This window comes from Muscardinus avellanarius (genome assembly GCF_963383645.1).
Source record: "Muscardinus avellanarius genome assembly, chromosome: 8".
NCBI lineage: Eukaryota > Metazoa > Chordata > Mammalia > Rodentia > Gliridae > Muscardinus > Muscardinus avellanarius.
In genome coordinates this window covers 81,352,850-81,373,368 of record NC_137794.1, presented here as the reverse complement: position 1 = coordinate 81,373,368, position 20,519 = coordinate 81,352,850, and the positions used below count along the sequence as shown (strand labels likewise).

At 35.8% G+C, this 20,519-nt stretch overlaps 1 protein-coding gene across 5 annotated transcripts in view; it reads left to right on the top strand.

The window, feature by feature from the left end:
- The window catches only part of PTPRK (protein tyrosine phosphatase receptor type K), a gene marked incomplete at both ends in the record, with an annotated part of 572,810 nt that overhangs the window by 467,962 nt on the left and 84,329 nt on the right, over positions 1–20,519 (top strand). For all 5 annotated transcript variants that reach the window (XM_080700525.1, XM_080700524.1, XM_080700523.1 and 2 more), the window contains 2 exons: positions 4,190–4,463; positions 7,894–7,930. In XM_080700525.1, coding sequence (XP_080556651.1) covers positions 4,190–4,463; positions 7,894–7,930 — 311 coding nt within the window. The remainder of the gene's footprint in view (positions 1–4,189; positions 4,464–7,893; positions 7,931–20,519) is intronic.

Below are 20,519 nucleotides of genomic sequence, written 5' to 3'. Positions count from 1 at the left end.
CACAATGCCAGCATATTGATTTTAACTTAATGGTTATAATATTTAAATTTTTTAATTTAAAAGAATGAGGAGTACATGAAATTTGGGTAGGATGAGTAAAAATATTATGGTGGCTATGCAATATATTAAATCACTAAAATACTAAACTAATCATATTTACATCTAGCTAGAGTTAGATACCATTAAATAATTAGTCAGCCATGAAAATGAAAAAGCACAGGCCCATTCCATACAATCAGTCAAATTACTTCTAATGTGATTTCTCATTATTCTCTGTCCATTAATTAATTTGTACTATTAAAGAAGAAGGTAACAAGGATAAAAACAGATGTTAAAAAGTGGGACTATGTTATTTGAAAAAAACTCTCTCAGACTAAACAAAAAAGAACAGATAGTTTCTTTCAAGCACGAACTTTGTAATTCTTTGTTTGGAGTTCAAGTTCCATGGGATTTCTCCTGATAGTGACTTGTATATTTTTATAGCTATTTTTGGTTATGTACAAGCATTTTTTTAAGGAGTCACCATAATTACAGTTGGTCTTTGTACAGATTATACACATGCCTTCTCAGTGTACAGAAGAAAGATAGAAATAGATGCACAAAGTGATATGTCTTGAAGGAGATGATTGAAGACTGAGCGCAACTAATGACAGTAAAATACCCCTAGAGGATTTTGAACAGTGTCATTACATGGAAAGTTATTTTTCATTTTTCTGGTATTCTGGTCAGGTAGCATGCTAAGGGGATTCAAAAAGTAAAAAAGCAGTACAACAGACAGATGTGAACCAGTTTTTCAACTGGAGAGGGGTATTTCTGGGTGGTGGTATAGAATGTAAAGTACAATTGATGTCATATTGGTTTGAGTGTATGGGAAAAGGGAAATATGAGAGATGATTTAACATCACTCTGAAAATCTACTTTTGAGTGTCTGTGTCAGTCACTTTAAATGCTTACCAGGGACAATCACAGACATTTAAGTGGAAACCATTTTATAGAAAGCAGATATTTTGGTTTTGTTGTTATTTTAAATTGCATCAAACTTGAGAGGGTTGAAAAGTATTCATCCTAGCAATAACAGAACTCTAGAAACTTGAAAAGAGAAAAGCAAGCATAAGGTTCATTTAAGAGGGGACTTTTTCTCAGTTCTATCCTCCTTGCCTACGGAGGATGGATGGATGGATGGATGGATGGATGGATGGATGGATGTAAAGTCACAGAATAAATCTAGTTGAAGAAATCTATTTATTCAAATAGTGTTAAGGACTTTTGAGGCAAAACAAACACTTTCATGAGGAAAGGAAAAGAGTTCTTTAGATATGTCCTAAGTAAAAACATCAACAGAAAAAGCAAACGCAACTTATTCATTCTACAAATGCCCATTTCAATGCCTATTTGAAGCCACATTTGAATATAAAATGTGAAACTTATCCAGAACCTGTTCTGAGTTTTATATCATGAAGATATTTGGGGGTGTGGCATGGTGGAGCTGGAGGGAGATGGGGTGAGAAGACCTACCTATCTCTTTCTAGTTTCTTCATGATGTGAATCATTGCACAAAGAGTATTTTAGAAAACATGCTGGGAAACCAGTTTTTTGAAGTCTTTTTATATGTATTCTCTCAGTCTGCTATAAGAAAATTCTGGGTAGCTTCAACAACACATTTATTTCTCACAGTTTCAAAGCCTGGGGAGTCAAGGTGCTGGCAGATTCAGTTCTTACTGAAGATCTCTCAACTGAACCGAGCTGTTTTCTAACACCCCATCTCCAAACACCTTCATGTTGGGGGGATGAGATTTTTAACATGTGAAAATGAGGACACAAATATTTAATTCTGAGCAGTAGAGCTTATAAGACAGAGCAAAAAGAAAGCTAGACTTATGGTGTAAGTTTTAATGGGAGAACAATTTCTCTTAGCCTTGGTTTCCCAATAGCAACAAAAATATAACACTATTTTTTCTGTGACTATTCAAAGCATAAATGATTGATATTAGTAAATAAAAACTCATTGCAAGATTAAAATACATATTAACAGGATATATGTATGTGTGAAAATAGTTTTTTAAATTTATATGCCTTATAAATATACTCCCAACTTATATTGAAATAATTTCCTTTTAATCTAATTGTAAATAGTGCCATATCTGGAAATTCAGTCCCAGGTATTGATTTCTCTCTTCAATGGATCCATATTCGGGTTTTTTCCCCCATAAAGCAGATTTACCTTCTTCCTTCCATCATCTCCAGCAACTATCAGTTAGCTTTTCTCCTAATAACTCTGAAAAACCACAGCTCTTGTGTATAAAATAACGTAATGTGAATGGTGGAATCTATATCAACCTAATAGAGTTAGGCAAGACTGAATGTTCACTCGACTTAATTTTTAAGGATCAGGTTAAGTTCTTAACAAGGATGAGTAATTGCCATTATTGTTTATGAGAGCAACAGTATGAGATTAGAGTTGCTTGGAGAGTAGGTATGTTTGAGTTTCTAAGCATAGAAGTGATATCATTGGGGTATGCAAATATATAACATAAATATAAATTTATAAATACAAGAAGAGTTCTAGGTTTACTTGACGTAGCATATGTCAACTAGGATCATTCCTTTTTTCGTTCTCTAGGGTTATGCTTCCATATTTCTTGTATTTTAAAATTGGCAAGTGTCTGCTCCATGGATACCTCAGCATCTTGTCAGTAGTATTCCTATAAGCTTAGTGACCCAACTTGGCAGAGGTGGAGAGAATGATGCAGGATACATCATTTGAAATAACATAGACTTCTGCCTCAGTTGCTTGCTCAAATCACAGTTGCTGGCTTCAATAAAATTTCTGTCCTTTTTCAAGAGGTAGCAAAATAGATACTAACCTTCTGGTGTCCTAGCAAAATTTTAATGAAAAAAAATTGAGAACTTTAATAATTAAGAATAAAATCTTTAATTTATAAATTATAATTTTAATTTAATCCTCTTTTATCTGTGTAGGTATCTGCTTAGGTCTAGCAGAGTTAAGCTAGAATTTTCAAAATACTTAGAATTCTTAGAATATATAAGTCAGAATTATTCAATACCAGGTTCCTAACTATTTTAATTTTTCCTCTACTAAAGTTCAGTGTATTCTATTCACATACACAAATACTCTCTCCCTCTCTTCCTTTTCTTTTTTATGGAAGTCTGTGAAGGAAAATAGTCTGTTTCTACTGGAGATGGAATAGAAAGACATACAAGCCAAATGTCTCAAAATTCAACATGCAGTCTTATATCCAGCTTATTTAGACTGAACTTATACAAGCAACCACAGCGCATTTTTGTACAATTTTCATTAATTTTAAAATATACTTTACCTAAATTTTTTTTTAACCTAAGGAATTTTCTACAAAGAAAGTAGAGTATCAGTGTACTGGTTTCATAAATTGACAACAAATAATTATTAGGGATCAGGGAGATCTTTAGATTAAAATTGTATTGTTTTCTTTTCTTTCTCCTATCAAATGACAGCTGATATGGAAAAGTTTTAAGATGTTTAAGAAAAAGGTATTACAAGGTTCAGGTTAGAACTTTAATAGGCCAAATGCCATCTGTTTCTACAATTTGTAACATTTTATTATTAACAACTCCAGAAGAAGGAGGCAGTCTATTTCAGTGGCGAGGACAGATTTCTGTCCATCTGTGCTGGTATTGCCGCGTGTCACTTGTACTTCGGATCTGCATAGCTCTGAGCCAATGTAGATGCTGTAGCAAGGTCAAGAGGTGGAGAAGGCTGTCAGCACATTCTGTCTCTAAGGCTGTGACAGCGACCAAGCCGGTGCCCTGGGTACCTCCCGAGGCCATCATTCTGTTGGGCTTTGGAGCTGGGTCTGCCATAATATCATTTCAACAGAAAATGTCAACTTTAAACATTTAAAAATACCAGACAAAGAACTTAATCTGTGATGGGACTCTGGTTAATGTCAGGGTCCTTATTAGAGTGTCTTATTTCTTAACATTTGGGAATGTGAAGAGTTTCGCGGTGATTTTTCTTATTGTTCTCAGTTCCTTGGCAACTACGTTGGGATAAAGGAGAGCAGAATTTATGAAAAAATTCTGGATTTTTTTTGCAAAATATCTGTTCTTAAGAGCATAGTGGGTTAAGATTGAGTTTATGTACTGATAGAGGTGACGTGCAATTTAAACCCCCTGTTCTTTTTCCATAAAGTGCTTATCAGATTGTTGTGGAGGAGCTGCACCCACATCGAACCAAGAGAGAAGCTGGGGCCATGGAATGCTACCAGGTTCCTGTCACATACCAGAATGCCTTGAGCGGGGGTGCACCCTACTACTTTGCTGCAGAACTCCCCCCGGGGAATCTGCCTGAGCCTGCCCCATTCACAGTGGGAGACAACAGGACCTATCAAGGTTTCTGGAACCCTCCTTTGGCTCCACGCAAAGGATACAACATCTATTTCCAGGCGATGAGCAGTGTGGAGAAGGTGAGCTTCCTCTGAGATTTGATTTCTTTTTCTTCCTCTGAGGGAGAAAAAAAAAAAAAAAAACTAGAGCCACATTTTATAACTACTCAGTAACATTTGTCAAGAAAAATAAAAAAAGAAAGATCAAGAGAAAATCGATGTGCAGGGGGTGTCATTTCTATTGCCAATACTGCGCACATTCTGGGCTGACTGAAGAGGGCTGCGGCGGCCTGCCAGTTACATTTCACAGGATTCCTGTTTCCTAGTAACGGCCTCCACTTGAGCCTTCTTCAGGAAAGCCCGGGATGGCAATTGTGAGTGAAATGATTTGAAAGGTGGGCGTGTTGCTGCCGGGGCTCCACCCTCAGGAAATTTCAGGCATTGTTCTGCTTTCCTCCCTCAGTAGTGGCACGCTTCAAAAGATTAAATTTACTGCAGGATAAACAGAATGCGCGTTCCACAGCAGGCTAATAAACCCTTATAAACTTTTCAGGGGGTACAAGCCAAATAGTAAATAACAAGCAACAATCCTCTGATTACCAAGTAATAGGACGCCTGTTGGTATAGCTGACAGAACCTAAACAGAGGGCTGCCTGCGGATGGCTGGATGCTGTGCCACTATACAAGCCTGTTTTCCGTCTCTGCGGCACCCCCTCCTTTTCCCATTTTGGACACAGTTGTTTTGGAACATTGCTGCTGATCCCAAATGAATATTAAAGAGAAAAACACAACAGGACAGTAGAAATTACTAGTGGTTCCATAGGTGGAAAAACAACCTGGTCCTTTGTGCCTCATGCTGTTCTCTTTGAAAGATTTTCTTTCCTAAAACTTATTTTATTGTTATTTATTTATTTAGATTTTGACAGAGAGCAATAGGAAAATATATGAAGAGGATAAACTTTCACAATTTAAAATCTGTTTGAATAATGAGAAATTGCCAGTTGTGTATAATTTGCGTCCCCAAGATGGGCACCTGGGAGGTGATGTGATATCTGTGATATCCATTTGCATCATATTATATCTTGAAATAGCTCAACTGGAAGACATAGGCCATGTGCATTTCTTCAGGGGCCATGTCAACTTTGGCATTGGTTAGCTGCTCTTGCATAAAAGTTTTATCTTTCTGTTTACCAGTATGATTGATTTATAGTATATGGCTAGGAAAAATGCCATTGTGTTTTCTAAGATGGACTCCAAGAGGTTGTTCATGGTGGAAATGGTCTTTTCTTTCTCAAATTCCCTTCTATATAATTGAAGGTCTTTAGAAACGAGTCCAAGATCCATTCCCCATCTCTATCCTGTTTCAAAGTACTGGTAGGAATGGACAGCTCAAAAAAGTAAACACCATGAGTTGAGCATGTGGCACCTGATTGTAATCCCAGTATTTGAGAGGCTGAGACAGGATGATCACAGGTTGGCTGCCAGCCTCCCTACTTAGTGAGGCCTTCGACAACTTAGTGAGACCCTATTTCAAAATAAAATATAAAAAATAAGGCTTGGGATGTAGCTCAGAGGTAGGATGCCCCTGGGTTTAATCCCCAGTACCTAAAAAAAAAAAAAAAAAAAGTGAACTCCATAACAGCTGTAATCCATTCTCGGATATAAAGTATTGTAGAGTAGGAATCATAGTTTTCTATGATTGGGTGTTCATACTTAGAGAGATAAAAGTTTGCAAATTAGTTTTTGTTATTTGCTCTGTAGTATGAGTTGAGGGTTAATGAGTGTGTTACTTATAGAGAATATTCTCTGGCACTATTTAAAGGTTTTGATATGAATTTTTTCTTCTAGTAGAGCTATATTGAGATTGTTCAGGGTAACAACAGTGTATTTCACCATCTTCATGATAAGAAATTTTAAAATTGACATGGCTTCCACGAGCAGAGGTTGGTAATGCTTATAGAGATTTCACAGAGGTTGCTTTTAGGAAATCAGAATCAGGCTCTTACTGGCATGTGAAAACCCTGCTTTAAGAACATACTAGGAAGGTCAATGGTCAAAATTAAGTAAGAGCAATGCACACTCGCCTTTTTAATTATGAATTAACTCTAGATGCTTTATTTCATTTAATTTTGAAGTAAATACTTAACAAGGAAATTTTTAATTTCTTTAGTTAATCAATATATAGAACTACTCAAGATGGTATTATAAATGCATCTTGAAAACAAATGGCTTCTGTGTTGAGAAGCCCATTCCCTATGTGTGAGAACCAGCTGGCAAAGGCAGAAGAGGCAAGAGATACAAACAGATCCAGGACTGCATGAAATGCAATTTATCAGAGACTTCCCAACCGAAAGGTATCTTGGATATCAGCAAGACAGGACTATCCCACACCCCAAGGCAGGAGAAAGATGAGCCATGGTCAACCCAAATGTATCTGGGCTTCTTCAAAAACTATTTCCATGTCCAATATCAATTAAGAACGGTACAGGTGTCAGTGGCTGACACAATATACTCAGCTGGCTCTCTTTATGACTTAGTGTGTCCTACAGTGTTTAGATATCTACCAGGGACATCTGACAGGCAAAATGGCAGTTAGGACCAAGGTACTTATAATAAGATCAACTGGCATCCCTATAACCTCTGTACACTGGCTTTGACACCTCTCCTAATCCGTTAAACATTCAGAGATGGACACTCACTGAACTAAGTTTGGCACAAAGATGGTCCCAGAACGACCTTGCTGGGGACATGTGTCTCCTACTCCCACCCTCAACATTTAAAAAGATGTAGTGATAGTTCTTGTCAATTCCTCTTTACACTTCAGCTTTGTTTACTTCATCTGTCTAGAAGTAAATAAAAAGCAAGCTACATCGAGAAACACATCGCTAACAGATAAATTAAAGGGAAAGTATAAGATGATTTATACCACAACTGTGATGCAATGCTTTGATATTCTAAGTACTATCACTTAGTTTTTTAATCATGTGAGGAGCCAAGTGAGAGTAAGTAATATTCAGCTTTGTTCTGAGCCTACAACTATCAAGTGAAAATGAAACATATTGGGTTCTGATTTATATCAGCCTTGCAGATATATTTTTCTTTCCAATAGCTTAAGAAGCAATAATAAATGCATATAGAATGTTATACTATTTGTCCCCAACAAGCTATCTTGCTTTATTGCAAGATGAAAATAGATACCAACAATTTGAGAACACTGTAAATATTCTTAAAGTTTTTATTTGAGATTTTTGGAAAATTTTTATAATATGTATCAAGAAACAACATTCCTTAATATTGTAATTCTGTATAGCCACCATTTTGCCAAGCAGGTACCCCACTACATACCTCAAACCCTATAGGACAAAAGTCATCAAATTAGTCAGCTGAGCCTTAATATTGTAATTCTTTGTAATTCTATTTTATGACCCCAGATTGATCTTCATAATAGCTAGAGTTTATGAAACAAGCAACATTACTTAAACATTGAATGTTTTCATTTTTGCTCCACCAGGAAACTAAAACACAGTGTGTACGAATTGCTACGAAAGGTAAGAGGTTTGATTTTTTTAAAAAATCCATTTACCCCCTTTCTAAAATGAAAGAGCTTTGTTCTCTGCTTAAGGCTAATTAAATGTGGTGTTCCTATTATCAAGTATTTGTAGCAGGGCCCAGTTAAGTCTCCAGCCAAGTTCTCTGACTCACTTGGGTGTTTTTAACACATAATGGGGTGCTGCAGCCCATCCTCTAGTGCTTGACTCAAGGAATCTTGTTATGGGAATAGGAGGGATTTAGGAAACCTCAGAAGGGCTTATTTTTGCCATTTAGTACCTGAAAGGACTTGTGCTGCTGATCGAGAAAAAAAACTCAGCAATAGCAGCTCAAAATAGCAAGTCAGTCATTTGAAAACCTGTTATTTCCTATGGTAGACAACTACATATAAGGAAAGCAAATTTATACATATATAAGAGTATAGGTGTGGACATGGCTCCATATCTTCATCAGTAATATAGTTGGATTAGAGATAGTGAAATTTTCTTTTTTTTTAAATTCAATGGATCCTAAGAAATTATGTCTGTGATGGCTACTAATCAGGGTAATTCTAGTGACCCTATCTATTATAACTTTGTTGCCTAATTTCTTTAAAAAGGCAAAATATTTTCATCTTTAAATAAGTACTTAGAGTTCAAAATGGGGGGCATTTCTCCCATTTCTGTGCATAATCCTTCATTGAAGAGCTATTTAATTATGCCAACAAGGGAAACACAGTACTTTGTATATTCTAGCAATAGAAATAAGAAAAAGCAGGCTTCATTTAGGTACAGCCTCCTCAGAGGGTTGGTCCTAGGTGGTTTGTTGCCAGAATTACATTAGACTCACATTCATGAGCATTGGTGGATTCATTTGGGGTGGAAATGAAGAGCCATATCCTGTGTTTACTGGCATCTTTCCTTTCATCATTTTTCTCCATCTAATCATTAATCTGCTCAATTAGCATTTGTGTTTTCCTCTTGATTTGTAAAGGCAATAAAGACTTTTCCCTTGACTCATGAGAATAGAGAAGCTTCACACAAGAAAAGCAATACACTTGTTCAATTCAAATATTGATTCCTTGTGATGGTTTAAAAATATTCGCCATCCTCCCATGAAAGAAAATTAAAAATATAGAGAGACATATAGTACATAAAATCTTATTTTATTTTAAATATTTTGCTTTATGGGTCAGGAGTTAGAGGTGAAATTTTTTAAATGGCAAAAAGCATTTAGGTGCATAATACCTAAACAGGTTTAAAACAGAGCCCGCCACATAAAAGAGTCTCACATCAGCTTCTAAGAAAGTTCTTTCACTAGGATGATGCTACATTTTTATAACTGAGAAGAGTAAGCTATAAATGATTCTAACATTTTAAATTTTCTTGCTGAATTATTTATTTGCTTTTGCGTGAACTGTTTGTCATTTTGCTACTCTCTGAATATAAATAAAAGCATGCTGACAAATATTATCTGACATTTAGACTGCAGTAAGGTTGGAGTCATAGAAATCAACCTTAATATGTAGCATAGGATATTTGCCAGAAACTCAAAGCTAATACGAGAGTCCGAACGTGGTAGCTCTTCTTTGTCTAATGGTCTAGTCTTCCTATACTTCTGGATCTCAGGTTGGCAATATGGTGTAGTAAGTAAAAGAAAGGATTCTGGTCCTAGACTATCTGGATTCAAATCGCGATTTTGGCCCTTTGCAGTTCTTTAACACTGAGGAAAGTGTATAAGGTCTCATCCCCAAAATGAGAGTACTTACTTACCCTTTAGTTGTATTATGGAGGTTAAAATAATTTATAGTATAATCCCTCATCCAAGATTTTGTCTCCATGTCTGAACTTGCCTGTGGTCAATCTGACCTTAATATATTAAATGGAAAATTACAGAAATAAACAATTGAAATGTTTTAAATTGTACATTATGAAGAGCATTGTGAAATCTCACACTATCCTGTTCTGTCCTGCCCAGGATTCAATCATCATGTTGTCCAGTGTATCCACACTGAATATTTGTCCATTAGTAGCCACTTTGGTTATCAGATCAACCATTGAGCTATCACAGTGCTTTGTGATCAAGTAACCCTTATTTTGTTTAGTGATGACCCCAAACCGTAAGAATAATGATCCTGGTATGTTATTATAGTATACTGTTAAAGTTATTTTATTATAATTATTATTCTTTTACTATAAGTAATTTATAAATTAAACTTTACTATAAGTATGTATGTAAAGTAAAAAAAAAAAATCCTAGAGTCTTTGCTGCTCTCTGTGGTTTTAGGCAATTACTGGCAATCTTAGAACCTATCCTCCATAGATATGTGGGGACTGCTATACCATGAAATGATGAATAGTGCCTAGCATATTGTAAATATTACAGAAATGTTAACTGCTATCTTGTTATCAGCATAATTAACTTTTTATCTACTTCAGAAGGATATAACTTATGCAGTTTAAAAAATGTGTAAATTCTTTAATGATAGGCATTGTTTGGGGGAAAACTAAGGTTTTTATTTTTTGAATGTTTCTGCATAAATATAATGTATTTCCTGCTTTAAAAATTTAACATTTTTCTACCTATGAAGACCCATACTCACTAAGGTAACATCAGCTAATTGCCCATCTATATATACTATATAGGTATGATCAGCTTTGTTCTCGTATATTTTTTATCAGCACCTTGTAATTATATATCATAGTGAGGTTAAGAGGAACAAATACACACATGCATATAGTTTTTATCGTGTGCTCCCCTCCTATTCTCTCCCCAACCCACCTCCACAGTTAATAATATTTTCATCAATTCAGATAACTTCATGCATGAACAAAGGATCATTTCAGTAGCTTCCATCATCAGAGCTCCCTTTTTAATTCCCACCTTCCCTCTCGGAATCCTCCTCCTTCATCCCACTACTGTCTCCTCTCATTTATATTTTTAAAAATGAAAACCAAATGTTTCCTGACAGAACATTTTGAAGACATGCTTACTTCCAAAGGGCATAACCACAAGGACTGGGAAGGAACAGGCAGAAACTCTCTGCCGGGCTTGCTTAGTATTTGAAAGTGCATACATTGGTACAAATCTATTATGCTATATACATTTTCTGTTATATATATGTATATAGGTACATGTGTAGGTAGGTATTCCTCAATTTAAAAATAAAAATGAGAACAAGATTAAAAACTGCATAAGCATAATTAGAAATAAGGCGGAGTACATGGGGGAATCTCAGTTTGGAAATCTGACTGGATACATTTCCCTTCATGGGGCAAGATGCATCTTTACCCCCTACACCATTTTCAGTAAGCAGGACAACCCTCCCTGATAGTCTGTGAACAAAAGCTGTGTATTAAAAACCTTTCTCTATTCTGGATGACTAGCATGGGCATATCTTTTGTTCCTCCTGTCTGTCAGTCAAGCCCTTACCTGTTCTCCACCTCCACAGCCTCAGCCGTCAGTACTGAGGGACTGAGACATTCCTTTCCTAATCTGCTTCATATCTAGAAAAAGCTTTATTGACTAGAACTTGGTTCTCTAGAAATCCTTGTGTCCTGCTATAAGACATTCCAGTTTACATTGGCCTCTTACCACCCAAGTTTTATTCAGCCCATAGGTGGTAGGACTTTGCTTTGTCTCATTTTTAAACTTAAATACTTGTTTAGCCAGATTTAATGCTGTAATTTAATAGTCTTGTGGATCATTGATGACAGGAATAAGTACAGGGTGAGAGTCATATTAAGCACAACAAATATTTGTTGAACCAATAATCAAACGAAGATTAAGGTAAATATTTCAGCTTTAATTGTAGTGCTGTCTGTAATTCCCAAATGTGTCATTACAGTTTATATGTATGTTGAGACAAATTTGGTGTACAACTAGATTTGTTCTGTTTTTTGTTTCTTTACATGTGCATTAGATTATGATAAATATACATATACATACATATTTCACTTTCTAATATAGAATAGTTTTACCAAAGCCGAGACTCTATTTGATTCTATATAAAACATAATTTGTTTAAAATATAATTTATAAACTATATGAAGTAAATTAAATTTACTCCTCTATCTCTGCATCAGTTTTTATTTGAACAAGTTTTCTGCTGAATTCTATGGCAATCAATGACTTCTTATTCATTCAAATGGCTACTTGTTAGGATAAATACAAAGATACTTTAACTGAAATCCTCTTTTCAACTTCATCACTGCTATTCTTATAACTTTATTCTATTCTGTAGCTTCTTTGCCCTCCTGGTGTGCATATTGAAAATGTGAAGGGCTGATTTTAGTGATTCAATCAGAATTCAAGAGTATGAGGGATTAGAGCAGAGGGTGCAAAGGCACTCTAGCTATTACCTCTTATTACTTAGATTCAGGATTATAGCCATTATGATAAAATATTAAAATCCTATTAAATGTCATAGGGATAATATAACTCAGTGGCACAAGAATGTATCATGGTTTGCTAATGAGAAACCTTTTGATTTCTTTAGATGTACTTAAACTCGTAGCCAAAGTAAAAATAAGAGCTCAGGATATTACTGGTGGTCCTCAAACCTACAGAGGCAGAAATTGAAAGGGGATGCCTTGTGTACTATTTCCAACGATTTTCTTTTCCTAACAGTTGGAATTATTCTTAGACTTGGTGCCAGGTCCTCCATAACTACTACACATCTGGAATAATTGGTGTCTATTCATTTTTTTCTTCAATCAAATGGACACTAGAACTTCCCCTTCTTCTCCAGTAGTTGACTAGACTTTGTTCCCACCGTGCTTTCAGAGAACTGTGCTGCTCACTGCAAAAGACCAGAAGCTGAAGACTTTCAGAGGATGCTAACTCTTTGCATCCCAGCCCTGACGTAGTTGGAAATTAAACATTTCTTTCATTTAAAGTTAGATAGATTATTATTTGCATATTGATATTTTACTTCTGATACTTCTTTCTTTTTCATTAATTGATTAATTTATTAATTTATTGATCCCAGGGGCATTTGACCTCTGAGCTACACCCTCAGTCCTGTTTCTCCTTTTTTTTTTTTTTTTTTTTTTTTTTTTTTTTTTTTTTTTGGTGGTACTGGGGTTCCTGGAAGCCCTTCTTCCTCCGGGCTACACTCCCAGTCCTATTTTATATTTTTGAAACAGGGTCTCTTACACCAGCACGGCTGGCTTCGAACCTGCTCGATCCTCCTGTCTCCGCCTCCCAAGCGCGGGGATTACAAGCGTGCGCCACCACGCCCGGCTTCTGTTTCTCCTTTATTATAAAACAGAGTTTCACTAAGCTTCAGAGGGCCTCACTAAGTGGCTGAGGCTGGGCTCGAACCTGCGATCCTCCTGTCTCAGCTTCCCAAGTACTGGGATTACAAGCATGTGGCACCATGCCCAGCTTATTAATATATTTTTATTAATACATTGTAAATGTACATCACAATGAGGTTCAGTGTGGTACAAACAGACCTGTACACAGCACTTCTGATTTTTTCTGACAGGATGATAGTAATGGAATGCTAGGATGTAGGGATATATGGGAAAAATAAACTTTACCCATAACAAAGCACTAAATAGAAAGACAGGATCAGGAAAGAGAATAAAAAAGGGGTTTTCCAGCTTATCCTTGCTAGCTAGTTCCAGAAAAGACATGGAGTAGGCAGTTAGTGACTAATGAAGTTTCTACTAGCCAACATTGAGTTCTATCTATAAGCAATCATTTTCTTGGCATAAATAATTAAGGAAAACTCAAGCATTTTTACATTTTGGGATCAAACTATCACTATTAATTGCAGAAGGAATGGAATTTTTATTATTTCATTTTTGTTGGTGCATTATTTTTATGCATGAAATTGGGATTCATCGTCATACTTGTAATCCTCTTTCTCTACTTCACTGGCCCCTCTTCTATTTTCACAAGGTCCCTTTTTATGTCATTTTCTTCTTCTGTCAGTTTCACATATAGGAAAAAACACACAGCCCTTGACTTTCTGAATCTGGCTTGTTTCACTTAGTATGATGTTCTCCATTTATATTGATTTTCTGCAAATGACTGGGTGAAACCCCATTGTGTATATAATGTCTTTGTCCATTTACCTCTTGACAGACACCTAGGCTGGTTCTGTAACTTGACTGTTGTAAACTGCATTGTTAAAAGCATGCTTGTAATCCCCGCGCTTGAGAGGCGGGGACAGGAGGATTGCGCTGGTTCCGAGACAGCTTTGCTGGCTTAAGAGACCCTGTTTCCACATAAAAAAGTAAAAAAATATGTCTGGGAGTATAGCCCGTGGGAGTGTATCCCAGAGGTAGAAGGGCTTCCAGGAACCCCAGTACCACCAAAAAAAAAAAAAAAAAAAAAAAAAAAAAAAAAAAAGCATGCGCATACCTCTACTGCCTGAGTACTGACTTGAATCTTCTTGGATAAATCCTGAGGAGTGGTAGAGCTGGATTAAACTATATGGTGGTTCCATTCCTAGTCTTTTTGGAGAATCTTCACACTGATCTCTATAGTGTTTGTACTAATTTACGATCCCAACAATTTATGAGTACTTCTTTTCCCCACGTCCTTGTCAAATACTTGATTATTGTTTGTACTCTGGATGACAGCCATACTAATGGAAATGAATTGAAACCTCAGTGTACTTTTGATTTGCTTTTGTCTGATTGCTAAAGATGCGAAACCTTTTTTCATATATGTGTTGCTCATTCACTTTACTTCTTTTGAGAAATGTCTCTTAATTCATTTATCTATTTATCAATTTGGTTACTTGGAAAAGTTTTGATAATAAATTTTTCAATTCTTTGTATAATCTAGATATTGATCCTTTAGAAGAGACAGAATTCTAACACAAATGAAAATAATTTTTATTTTATTTTATTTTAGTGGTACGAGGGATTGAACTTAGGAGCATACTATCTCTGAGCTGTAACCTTAGCCGTACTTTTTATTCTTTGTTTTGAAACAGGGTCTAAGTTGTGGAAGGCCTCACTTAATAGCTGAGGCTGGCCACAAATTTAAGATCCTGATGTCTCAGCCTCCCAAGTTTTGAGATTACAAGTATACTCTACTATACCCAGTGCAATATATATAATCTATGCATATATATAATTAATCTATTTATGTGTTTATTTTTATGGTACTGGGATTGAAACCAGGAGCATTCTATCTTTGAGATCCACTCCTAGCCCAATTTTTATTCTTTATTTTGAAACAGGGTCTCACTAAGTTGCAAAGGGCTTCACAAGTTGCTGAGGCTGGCCGTGAACCTGTGATCCTCCTGTCTCAGCCTCCCAAGTACTGGGATTACAAGCTTGCACACAACATCTGGCCATAATTATATAATTAAATACTTGGGAGAAATGGGAAAATAGTAAGATGGTAAAAACCAGAAGAACTGATAATTCATTTCAGAGAATAATTCATTAATGTTGTTGGTTAAGTAATTAATATTAAAAATTAATAGCTTAGAAGTGATAATACAACACTAACTTTAAATATACAATGTACCTAAATAAAACCAGAGCAAAATATATCTAATGGATATTACATAATATTTCAACAATGAAAGATAAAAAAAATTATTTAGAGACTAAAACAAAACTTAAGTAAATACAAAACATGCCAAGTTCATAGATTAGATAACTCAGTATTAGTAAAATATCAGTTATCTCTGTACTAAACTGTGGGTATAAAGCAATCAGAGTTTTAACTTCTTTTTTAAAAATTGAGTCTGCTTCTAACATTAAACTGGAAATGCAAAAGACCATGTAATTTCAAGGAGACCTGAAGAAAAATAAAGCTTCTAGATATTATCAATGCCCTTTATAAATTTATATTAAGCTGAGCATGGTAGATCATGCCTGTAATATTAGTACTTGGGAGGTGAGATAGGAACATCACAGATTCAAGACCAGCCTCAGCAATTTAGCAAGACCCTGTTTCAACATAAAAAATAAAAAGGTGTAGCTCGGAGGTTGGACACTGTTTGGTTTATTACTCAGTACCAAAAAAAAAAAAGAAAAGAAAAAGAGAAGAAGAAGGAGGAGGAAAAGGAGGAGGAGGAGGAGGAGGAGGAAAAATTTAATCCATAAAAATGATTATAAAATTATGACCTCTGTTAGATGAAGAATTGTAGTATAGGATAGAGCTAGCTGAGGGTCAGTCTCCTCTAAGCCTGCTCCAACTAGAGAATATGGACTTGCTGAGGGATTCAAAACACTATAAAAGGATTTCTTAAAATCACTTTTAGAGCCTTCTAGAAAGTAATCATTCATTTAGGTATTTGCCTTTAGGATGGTATATCTGTCTATACCACAATTCATTACTTTAATTATTCTTTGTAGAGTCATGAAGCAATTATGTTTTCCCATTACCTGTTTTAATTGTCTTTCTATGCTCAATATGTATGTAATTTGGTTTCCAAACTTTTAACTGAAAGGTAAGTATAACTATTTGAAGACATATTTCAGATATAAGAAAATGACAAAAAGATTAAAGTAAGTTATAAAAATAAATAGTAACTTGTGGTTTGTAAATTGTGGTGATAGCACAGAAATATTACTCAACAAAAGATTTAAAAAGCATATTTGAGCCGGGCATGGTGGCGCATGCTTGTAATCCCAGCATTTGGGAGGCTGAGACAGGAGGATAGTAGTTTGCAGCCAACCTCAGCCACTTAGTGAGGCCCTTTGCAACTTAGTGAGACCCTGTTTCAAAATAAAGAATAAAAAATAGGGATGGGGGTGTAGCTCGGAGGTAGAATGCCCCTGGGTTGCATCTCCAGTACCACAAAAAATAAAAAACTAAAAAGGATAAAAAGAGACAATGGTAGAACTATTCTATCTATCCATAAAAACCTGGCCTTAGACCCTTCTTGTTTAGTATTCCTTACCCAGATTAGCTACACAATGAGCCCAAGCTAGAAAGCAGTGAAATTAAAGAGAAGAGGAAAAGCTACATTGATACTTCTGCAATGCATACCCAAATCATATTTTGCTTAGCATGATCATCAAGCTTAGTAAAGTGGAAGGAAAAAGATTCAAAGGAAGACCACATACTCCACCTTTCCTAAGCTTACCTTAAGACTAATTCTAGGATGAGAAAATCTATGGACTGATTAATGTACCCTGCAAGTAAAGGGCCCAGAAGGAGTTTAGAAACCAAATAAACATTGGGCAGCACTTGTGTCAAATGCAAAGTCCTTGAGAACATGGAGAATATAAAAAATTGGGGGTGGGGGGCATGTAAAAGTAAACTAGGACACTGGTAAAGACTTTTTGTATTACCAAAGAAATAGATGGATAGAAAATGTGTCCTGCAGGGGCAAGGCTCTCTGGTGACAGGAACTTAAAATTAATCTAGAATGGTCCTTGACTTTTAGGAGAGTTTAGTATTCTAAATAATGTGTATTTGTAAACAAAATAGAATACAAACTATGCTATGTTCAAAAGAAAATGGCAAAGTTGCTGGAGGCACATGGAGGCAGCAGTGTTTACAACCCTTGTGCAGGTAGCATGAGCCTTGGCTTCAGATAGTCCGAGATTCCAGTCCTACCTCTGTTCTTTATTAGCTATAAAAGGCCTTGAGCAAGTCGACCTTGAATCGTGTGACCTCTCTGTGCTTATTTTTTCTTGTTTGTACAATGGAAATGGAGTTGAATATAATTACTTTTCAAAATCAATATAAGACCAGTAATAGCAGATATGATTCACATGGGAGACATTTTTAACATCTATGGTAACTCTTACTGCTATTATTGACATTATTAATATTCACAATTCCATATGATTAAGAGGTTAAGAGAAGGATTTTATAGAGAAAGTAACATTGTATTTTTAAAGAGAGGTGTTGCTTATCTGTTGGAAATAAAAGGCAAGATTAAAAAGATACAGGTAATCGGGTAGAACAAAACATTTAGGACTGAAAAATATATCTTACATGTAAAGAAGGATATCATCTTACATTTAGAAAGTCACCAGCCTGGGTGGCATAGCTCTGTGCAGGGAGGCAGAGCCTGTGGGTGTGGTCAAATGTACAAATGTGGAGGTGGGCTTCTGGCCTGTGAAGCCCAAGTAGGGTGAGCAACAGTATGAGGAATCAGCCACATCTGGGAAGAAGCGTGTCCATATGGGAACTGGCAGCCTGGTATAGGGTGTTGGAACCTAAAAAGGGTGTACAGCTTGGAGTGGGGAAGACAGAATTTGAGTTGGGTAAAAGGTACATCAACACAGGAAGGTGGCTTATGCAAGGTGTCTAGGTAGTCACCTTGCTCTAGGTAGTGAACCTCCATGCAGATGTGAACCTGGACTAGGTAGTAAACCTCCATCCTGATGTAGAATAAGGTTGCCTTACAGAAGTGATGGCAGAGAGGGCAGATGTAACACACACACACACACAGAGGGAAATGGGGAGGGAAACAACGGTGAAAGTGTGTGTGTTTGTGTGTGTGTGTGTGTGTGTGTGTGTGTTCTATAACTCAGTTTTCTGAGGTCTAGGAACCATAATAGTAAATACTTCTAACATCCAAATCTTGGTATATAAAGACCATTATCCATTAAAATAACTGGGGCTTCTTGAAGAAGTAGCTAATTTCGTATTTGGAGCAAAAGAAGTATAAGATGAAGTTAGAACTCTTTTTTTCTTTATTTTATACAATGAGGTGGGAGCCTTGTATAACATGCATGCTCAGTGTCTTAAAACTCAGGACTCTCTACTGAAAAAGAAACTATTTACTATTAGTTTTCTCTCTTACATATAATTTATAACAATGCCCTAATTCATTATACATACATATACACAAATTATTTGTAATACCAAGTTCTCATAAAGTATCTGTATGATACCAGTTTTTATTAAGAAAATAGTTTAATGGATAACATTTTTATGGTTAAATTTAAAAGTACTCATTCATGCAGCTGTATAAATTGTAACATAATTTACTCAAAGGATTTTCAGAAGTACTTCTCTGGAAATATGCTTCATCATATTAAACTAATAAGGGGTATACTTCAACTGAGTTTTTATTTGATCTTGTGCAGTAAATTGATCATATTTTATCATTTAACATGTTCTCAATGTATAAACAATTATAAAGCCATGCACTCATTTACATAAATTTATTCTCAAAGTAAAACAAACAAGCATTAATAAGGATCAAGATGCTTAATGAGTCTTTTTTATTATTTGCTGCATTGTAGTCATACATCTTGAGGGGCACAAGATGGTAGAGGCACACATGCACACCTCTCTCACTTAGCCCTTCCCCAGTTCCCTCCCCAGTCCTTCCCCCTTCTCTCCTTCTCATCTTTGGCTTCGTGATTGACTTTGATATGTTTGGAATAAGACTACTACATCTTGACTTCAGTGCTGTCATCTATTTTAAACATTTATTACAATATTAAGAAAAATCAATATGAAAAATTTTGTGTAAATTGTAAAAATACTTATAGTTTTTTATTTAATCATTTATTCTTTTCTTTTGCCATCTATTCCTAATTACTTGATAAGAGCAAGTTTTTTTTTTTTAACAGCATTTTCTTTATGGTCTTCGTTTTGTCTCATGCTGCTTTTGTCAAATCTTGATTGGTGCCCTTTTCTCTGAGTGTGCAGATGGATGCAAATGCCTTTTTAAGTGACAGACATTCAAAAATAACAAACACGAGAAGAAAGAGAACACTAAATCTGTCAAGAAGTTACAGTAAAACCATGGAAGCTTCATTTATTTGTGTCTCCAGGTGTGTAGAAACGGAACTCTTTCCCACCATATACTCCTAGTCTCCATCTCAAAAAGCCTAGGCTTTTTTTTTTTTTTTTTTTGGTAGAGTCTGTACCAGAAGAGATGGATTAAAAGCAGAGGGGAAGTGGAGAATGGCAAAATGAGTAATGTGTGCGTGTATCCTCTACCATCTTGCTTTCCATTGTGATATATGGCTACAATGCACCAAAAAAGAAAACACACTAAAGTGACTTTCAAGATCTAAAATCCTACTAAGTTTATTTTCTTAAATTTTACTAAGAGCCGGGCGTGGTGACGTACTCTTGTAATTCCAGGATTTGGAAAGCTGAGACAGGATGGTGGTTCGTGAACAGCCTCAGGTACTTAGTGAGGCCCTTTGCAACTCAGTGAGACCCTGTTTCAAAATAAAGACTAAAAAAATAGGGCCGAGGGTGTAGCCCGGAAATATAATGCCCCTGGCTTCCATCCCTTGTAACACACACACACACACAGACACACACACACACACAGACACACACACACAAACATAAATAACACACACCAAAAAACCACTTAGTAAGAGATCCTTCTATACCACTTTTCTTAAGCTGTTAGAAATGTTGGTCAATTGTGATAGTTTATTCTGACCTTTAAGAAACAGTGGGCACTGATGTGACTTTTCTTGGTCCTTAGGATGATTAGCTATGAGTAAGCTGCCAACACTTTTGAAAACTTGTAACTAGCGAGAATGACTGTAATTTTTCCTGAATGCCCCAGCGCTCTTACTGGTACTCACATCCTCTTCTCCACCAAGGGAACAAGTGTGCATCACTCTTCCTTACCTACTGTATCTATGCACTTGTATTCAAAATTTAATCTTATTTGAGATTTCATTTTTCTTAAAC